Source organism: Egretta garzetta, unplaced genomic scaffold, assembly GCF_000687185.1.
Source record: "Egretta garzetta isolate BGI_Z169 unplaced genomic scaffold, ASM68718v1 scaffold143, whole genome shotgun sequence".
NCBI lineage: Eukaryota > Metazoa > Chordata > Aves > Pelecaniformes > Ardeidae > Egretta > Egretta garzetta.
This window is the reverse complement of record NW_009259310.1, coordinates 308,309-316,051: the sequence shown is the minus strand read 5'-3', so window position 1 is coordinate 316,051 and position 7,743 is coordinate 308,309. Positions and strand designations below refer to the sequence as shown.

The window sequence follows — 7,743 nt, the reverse complement described above, 5'->3', positions numbered from 1 at the left end:
CGGGGGGAGGGGGTGGGGGCCGGCGGCTACAATAACAGCAAGGCCTGGAGGCGACGCTCCTGCTGGCGGGTGAGAGCGGGCTTCGGGCCGCGGGGGTTGCGTATGCCCTGGGCTTTGGGGAGGGGTGGCCCCGGGCGGGGGGCTCTGAGAAGAGCAGGGTTCGGGTGGCAGCTCCCCACCTGGTAGGGGCCTGTGGAGTGCGGGCTGGTTGAGCGGGCTCTGAGTCGCATCTGAATTTTGGTGAACGAAGCTGGGGCGGGGTGTCTGTGCGCGTTTGAGGGGACCCTGCCCGCTGGTACCGGGCACCGGGGCGGCGACGCTGCGTTCTCTGGGCGGGAGTGCAGGGGGGTGAGGTTTGGTCTTGGTGCCTTTGCCCCCTGTTTCAGGGCTGGAAGGGGGACCCCTGTCAGTGGTTCTGCTTTCTGTGGGAAGGCGGTGTGAGTGGGAGAAGAGGGGTCTCAGCAGAGCTGCGTGGGACCGACTTCGGGCGTGGGGAGCGGGCAGGCAGCCTCACCGGGGCTGGGGGCTTCGGCTGGAGAGGCAGGGCGGGAAGCGTGAGCCAAAGGGACCAGATAAGCCCTGCTGCAGGTAGGCCACCTACAGAGGCTTCACAGGTGGCCGGGCAAAGCCTATGAGGAGCTTGTTTTGGGCCACAGTATGGCAGCTTCTCTCTTACTAACAGCTAGGGAGGTGTGGGGATAGGGCACAAGATGTTTCACCCTTCCTTTTATCCTTATTCTTTGTCAGCAAAGTAAGATGGTGGTAAATGCCCTCATGTGTTTTTGTACCTCATTCCTACCCGTCCCCAGACACCACAGTCAATGCCTCTTTTCCCATCCTACCCCGAGGAAACACAGGGCTGCTGCATTTCAAGCATCCTTCTGCAATGGGGAGGCGATGGTATTGTTTGCTGTGCAGGTAGAGCCGAAGGTGAAGGAGTGGGATCAGCACCTTGTGATGTGCGTAGAGAAGGGCGTCCGGAATACTGTACTGTCAGCAGCGTGGGAGGAAAACAGGAAGCGTGTGCTGTGGGGCTTGGCAGTGTGAGCACATTGACAGTTCCTCACCGAAACATTTGCAGCCTCTGGCTGTTACCCAGAGGATGAGGGCTATGGGAAGAGCTGCGGGGTGTAGAGTGGCTGGTAGGGAACTGTGGGTTGTTCCCAAGTGTAGCATTGGCACTGAAGTGCCCTCTCTGTACACCAAAACCAGTAAGTAGAAGCAAATTGCTGCTCTGGTGAATTTTGGTAGGACTGTTAGAAAACTAACAAAATGGCAATTTAGCAGTTAATGTTTAACTCCAACTGCTCGCTCACTCGCTCTAAATGGAGGAAACCTCTCCCTCAGTCTCATGTAGCATTTGCTGTCTGACTTCTAGTGATTTTGTTGTATACACTTCAGTTTTAAAAACACATTTTTTTTGCCCAGGACTAAATTTAAAACCATTGTGGGTTTGTCTTGTTCGATGTTCTGTTGGTTTACTTCATTTTCACACTGCTGTGGGTTGGTTGGTTGTGGTGGCAGGACCTGTTCTGTGTGACAGTTCCACATGTGCTCGTCAGAGACAGGGTGCCTGGCTTTCCTGCCCAGTGACTGGTGCTTAGCTTATTTTGGGGCTTTCTTCTCTGCTGCAGCAACATTTTTAGTTTTCCTACCACTTTCTTCTGTTCCTTATTTTGCATATGTATTCTGCAGTGCCTCCCCAGTCAGAAGGGAAGAGAGAGGCTTTTCGCTTATCTCCCAGTTGATGCCTGGCCAGATGCACAGGTCAGCCAGCCAAGGTTGTGATGAAAGCCAGCGTGCTATAGGTGATGCTCTGGGAATCTCAGCACTTGGCAGCCTCTGAGGTTCTTGCAGCAAGTGGCTTTGATGTTTCTCTGAGCCTGCTGTGCCATATGCTAGCATGTTATACTTCTATTTTCTCTGTCATCGAAGAAAATAAACAATGGATGTCTGCAGTTGGAAACAGAGGGTAAAATTAAATCTGCTTGGTTTTGTGTTTCTTGCTCTGAATGAACCGATAAGAGTTTATTTTTGACTGAGTAGGCTCTTAATGTTGTGCTAAATATTCTTCCTCTTAATAATTTTCTCTCCTAAAGAAATGGAAGCAGCTGTCTCGACTACAGCGGAGCGTAATTCTCTTCCTGTTTGCCTTCTTGGCAGTCTGTGGAGTCATCTCATACACAAGCATGGGGGAACCATGGAAAAGTACGTGCTTGTATGGCTCAGAATGGCCGGAATGCAGGGTTATATTTAAGAGATTGTCGTAGTTCTTATAACTAGTTTCAATTTTTATTGACAAAGACTGGGTGTATCCATTAAAGCAGTTGTGAGATGATTTTATGTGACATGTTCCAAGGACTTGTTTCTGCTTAATCAGAAATACTTTTCGTATGCTTTCTCATTGTTTATCATTGTTTAGTCAACTAGAGCAACGTTTTATTTTAGTTGATTAAGATTTGGAGGCTGTGAGTGGTTTTTTTATTATGCTCGTACATAAATATCGGTAACCCAAACCTAAACAGCGGGATAAGATAATCCGCTCTTGGTTTTGATTTTCCATCAGATTAGAAATTCCAAGCTTTTCTACAATACAAAGGCACATTTACCTTCAATATTATCTTACCGCCTGTATTGAGAAGCTAAAATAATAGCAATTAAAAAAAAAAGCATGTGCCTTTTAGCAGCCTCCTTGTACATTAGGGAGAGTGTTAATACTAAAAGACATTTTGCATCTAACAATTAGTGCGTATTTATCAATGTTTTGTGAATGGAAACGCTTTTTGGAGATGCATCTGGTATGTGAACGCAGCAAACTGTTACAAATTTCTAGCTGGAGCCTAAACTGTTAATTCCTTGTGCTGAGCAGCTTTGTGTGTCTAGGTCTAACAAACAAATCTTTGGATGATCAGAGAGCAGAACCAGAAATTCCTGGATTAAAGCTGGCAAATCCAGCCGTTTTACCAGCACCCCAGAAAGCAGATGCCAACCTTGGAGACTACCCAGAGCTTTCACTGCAGGTACTATGAGAAGAAATGAGTTTTATAAAGCTACCGAAGAGTCTGTGAAAGCTGCAAATAGTGCTTGGTTCCAACAGTTGTTGAGGAGAAAGAAGTTATAACTTGCAATTAAAGTCTATGCTGGGTAGAACACTCTCCTCTCAGGGAGGGTTTGGTATAGCATTTCTTGGCTTTACCTTTTTTATTTAAGTGTTCCGTATACTATTTGTTAATCACTGGTATACCTAGGAGTGACAGGACTTTAGGTCACAGTGACCTCTTACTTGAGGCTTCACTTCCCTGCTGTGATTAATTGGTTTGGACCTGGAGTGCTCTGGACGTCAGTCTTGCTGTTCTGAGGAGCCCAAAAGGAGTGGTGGCTGACAAGGAGACGTAGGATGCAGTCAGTGTCACACTGAATTGGGGTGGCTTTTCTGATAGCTGGAAAACCAGCAGCAAACAGAACAGATGTGAGTAGGTTTTGAGGGGTTACATTTGTGCAGGATGCGATGGGAAAGAAACGAACTGACAGTGTGGGTCAGTGGAGGAGAGGAATGCTGGTCACTGTTGCTCTTCGTGGATTTACCTCGTGAATGTGGGGATTTCCAGTTAATGAATATGAAATTTTGTATTAAATCTTTCCCTCATCGTGCACAAATGTACATGTATTACTGTGTAGTAATTCTTGGTATTATCTAACATGGCATTGTGTAAGCTTTTTTTTTTTTTTGCATGCTTTTTGCTAATTCTAATAAAAATTTACTGTGCCTGGTAAAATGGCATCAAGTATCTTTACAATCCTTTGGCAGTGACTTGTGTTAAATTAATATCTGGTAGCAGTAGAGGTAGTTTCAAAGTAATTTATCAGTGTAAAATTAAGAACTGGATAATTTTACCAAAAGTTTAAAACAAACAAAAACCCAAGGTCTTGAGCATACCTTCTGTTTAGGGTGGAACTTGCATGCTGATACAATACCAAACTAAGATTTATATGAAGTTATGCGTAACACTGGAATGCTGTAGATTTATGGTTTGAAATTTTACCATCTCTGCAACATACCAAGCACATTTATTTTTCTTTATTTTCTCAGAAGCTGCCAAAACTGCCTCATGTTCGGCGTGGTCCTTCCAATCTTCAGATCAAGCCACCACGGAGGGATGTGAGGCTGAAGGCCCAACATGATACTGGCAGGGTTGTAGAAGAGCTGGTCCAGGCTGATAAAGAAGAGAAAACGGAGAAATCTGTTATCAGGTAGAAGTGTTGCCAGGAATTTACAGTGCTCCCCCCTTGCCCCCGCCAAGATCTATTGGATGTTGGAGTGAAAATTGTAAGGGCTTTTTGTTGTCTGTGTCTGAGGCTGATTTCTTTCCTTGCATATATTTGTTCTCGGGTCTAGCCTGAGAGCTGCTAGACTGAGTTATTTAATTCCGATGAATGTGCAGCTTTTCTGTTTTTACTGTTTACTGCAAGGCTGTCTGTATTTCTAATGCACTTAGACACTCTTTAATGCTCAGGAGAATTCTCAGTGACTGTAGGTTTCTGCTGTTTGTTTTGTAGTAAATACTAATGCACCAGTATCAATACAGTAATGTTGTCACAAGTGTCTTTGTCCTGGGCCAGACTTGGATAATTATACCAGTGTCAGTGCTGGTTAGGGGTATGATGCCTCGAAACACAGCAAGCCCAAGTGGAACTGGCAGAAGCTGTAGACGTGTGTGTAGTTCTGTGTATGTAACTGTAGAAGATCGCTAGCTCCTTCCTACAGAAGATAATCATACAGGTCAAAGACCCCTTGTGCTGATACAGTAGAATCTTTTACAGAGAGTCTGTGCTGCCATGGTTACATTTATACTAAGTTATTCCCTAAGTTAATTATTGATTGAAATATTTTGATTTGGAAATAACTGAAGGGATGTAACTTGGGAACACCAGGCTTATTTTTTTATATGTTTGTGTCTTTTTCAGCACCGGCACAGATGAGCTGGTCATAGCATCAGAACTGTGCCTGCATCAGCATTTTGACTGTTGGTACTCTCTGAAATCTTCCAGAACGACTTGGAAGTGTTTTATTCCTGTGCTTATACAGCAACTCGTGGTTAAACGGGTGCTAACAGGAGAATTTAGGAGAGCAATGACAGCATAGTGAAGACTAGTTACAACTTTAAAGAATGAAAGTAAGAATGAAATGATGGGATTTATGTGAGTCATAAATCTGTAAACAATATAAACTTCAAAGGTCCTGTAAGCCTGGTTCACTTAGGAGGTGTGTCGTGAACTCCAAGGCAACATGTCTACATATTAAACAGTACGGTCAAGATTGTTTAATCTTGATGTGAACTTGGCTTGACTCAAAGTCTGTTCTGAAAGACTTCTCCTTCAAGAGATTCTTACATAAATAGGTTTTTACAGATTTTTATTATCTGTGGTGGTGGGGAAGGCTTGTGAACCCCTTGGAGGTAAAGCAAGTACTTTTAGTGGCTTTGTGCTTATTCATGATTTTTTATGGTCATCATTTGTGCAGTACTGTTTAGTGTTAGCAGCTCCTATGATCATTTCAGAACTGGTAGATAACAAAATAGACACCGGACACTTTCAAGACTCAGCTAGACAGGGTCATCTTGTCTAGACTGGGCTCTTGCCTAGAAGGGTTGGGCCAGATGATCCTTGAGGTACCTTCCAACCTGGGATTCTAAGAAATTACTTCTAATGCAGCATTCTCAGGTGTTTTAATTCTTTTTAGAAGTTCTTTATTAAATTCCATTGCCAAGATATTTAATGAAATTCCAAGAGCCTGTAAGATACATTTCTTAATCCAATAAAATTTCTCTGGTGCAAATTACTTTCTTTGAACAGAAAAATTAACTAGTGGGCAACATAGCTATTTTGGTCCTTGATACAAAATCCAACTCCTGCTTCATCAAAGTATTGTGAGAAAACGGAAATGCGGAGAGAAGTCTCATTCATTTGCGTGACTTGCTCTGATCAAATTACAATCCCTTGTATTCGCAGCTGGAGAGGAGCAGTGATAGAACCTGACCAAAGCACTGAACCTCCATCTAGTAAAATAAAGGAACCAGAAAAACCTTCATCTGTGGAAGCTGAAGACCAGAAGGAACCAGGTAAATAGTGCAGTTAATGATACTTTTATTTCTGTTCACTTTTATAGTTGGAGTTGTGCAATTCCTCCTCACACACATCTATTTTATTTATTTATTTTAATTAAAGGAAGCAAAAAACTTGTGAAAGATTATTTACCTAGAACATCCAAGCCTTTCAGTGTCCTTATTCCACCATGACAGCCTTCACACTTACTAGCATTCAGAATTTGAGAATAAATTTTACTGACAAATCTTTGAAATACAGCCTCTGGCTGGAGGCAGACATACCCGTCCTTTCTCCAGGAGAGGATCATCGGCTAAAGAGGGAGGGCTTGAAAGGGATGGCTTTCTTTTTCAGCTGTGGTTTTTCTTTTCTGCAAATACAGGGAAAGTGACTTCCTCCCTGAATTAAACTGAACTACTTTTAAGGTTCACCAGAAAGCTGTAGAAGTTGTTTTTGCAGCTGCTGTCCTTGTGGATTAAAGAACCTGTGGTTCTGCTTTCTGGGTTCATATGAGGAAGCTCTGCTATGATAAACATGTCGTGTTACAATGTGGTGCATTTGGCTTTTGCTAGATTACTATGTATGGGGTTAGTTATGCTTCTTGCTTGGAGTGTTTCCAACTCTAGAAATCTTCGTTTATGATTTTGCAAAATTTTGGCTAATGGGCTTGAAATTGTTCATGTTGGATTTGTAACATAAGCTCAACTTTATGGCAAATTGCGAGCAAAGATTTCAGTAAACCATGGAAAAAGACATGGCTTTGCCCAAGATGGAAATTGTAAATTTTCTTCCTTTATTGTATTAAATTAAAAGTTCAAGAGAAATAATTCTGTATAACTGGTTTTAAATTTAGCAGAAAGCAATGAATAAGACAGGGAAGATGAAAAAAACCTGGTATGTGGTAAATTAGCTGAGGATTGTATTGTTAAGCATATCGTAGAATCATCAAATGCTTTGAGTCGGAAGGGACCTTTAGAGGTGACTCAGTCCAACCCCCCCTGCAGGGAGCAGGGACACCTTTAACCAGATCAGGTTGCTCAGAGCCCCGTCCAACCTGGCCTGGAAACTTTCCAGGCATGGGGCCTCCACCACAGCTCTGGGCAACCCGTGCCAGTGCCTCACCATCTTCATAGTAAAGAATTTCGTCTAAATCTCCCCTCCTTTAGTTTAAAACCATTACCCCTTGTCCTGTCACAGCTGGCCTTGCTAAAAAATTGTCCCCATCTTTCTTATAGGCTCCCTTTAAGCACTGAATGACCGCAATCAGGTCTGCCTGCAGCCTTCTCTCCTCCAGGCTGAACAACCCCAACTCTCTCAGCCTTTCTCCACAGCAGAGGGGCTCCAGCCCTTGGATCATTTTTGTGGCCTCCTCTGGCCCCACTCCAAGAGGTCCATGTCTGTCCTGTGCTGAGGGCTCCAGAGCTGGATCCAGGGCTCCAGGGGGGTCTCACCAGAGCAGAGCAGAATCCCCTCCCTCGCCCCGCTGGCCATGCTTCTTTTGATGCAGCCCAGGATAGGGTTGGCCTTCTGGGCTGCCAGCGCACATTTCTGGCTCATGGCCAGCTTTTCATCACCCAGCATCCTCAAGTCGTTCTCGGCAGGGCTGCTCTCCCTCCCTTCATCCCCCACCCTTGTTGAATA

General features: G+C 44.2%; 1 protein-coding gene across 1 annotated transcript in view; it reads left to right on the top strand.

Annotated features, from left to right (window-relative positions):
• Nucleotides 1-3: 3 nt before the first annotated feature.
• Nucleotides 4-7,743, top strand: part of MAN1B1 (mannosidase alpha class 1B member 1) — a gene marked incomplete at its 5' end in the record, with an annotated part of 24,012 nt that continues 16,272 nt past the window's right edge. The window contains 5 exons of the mRNA XM_009636319.2: nt 4-69; nt 2,100-2,208; nt 2,884-3,020; nt 4,091-4,251; nt 6,010-6,119. Of these exons, the coding sequence (XP_009634614.2) occupies nt 4-69; nt 2,100-2,208; nt 2,884-3,020; nt 4,091-4,251; nt 6,010-6,119 (583 nt within the window). The remainder of the gene's footprint in view (nt 70-2,099; nt 2,209-2,883; nt 3,021-4,090; nt 4,252-6,009; nt 6,120-7,743) is intronic.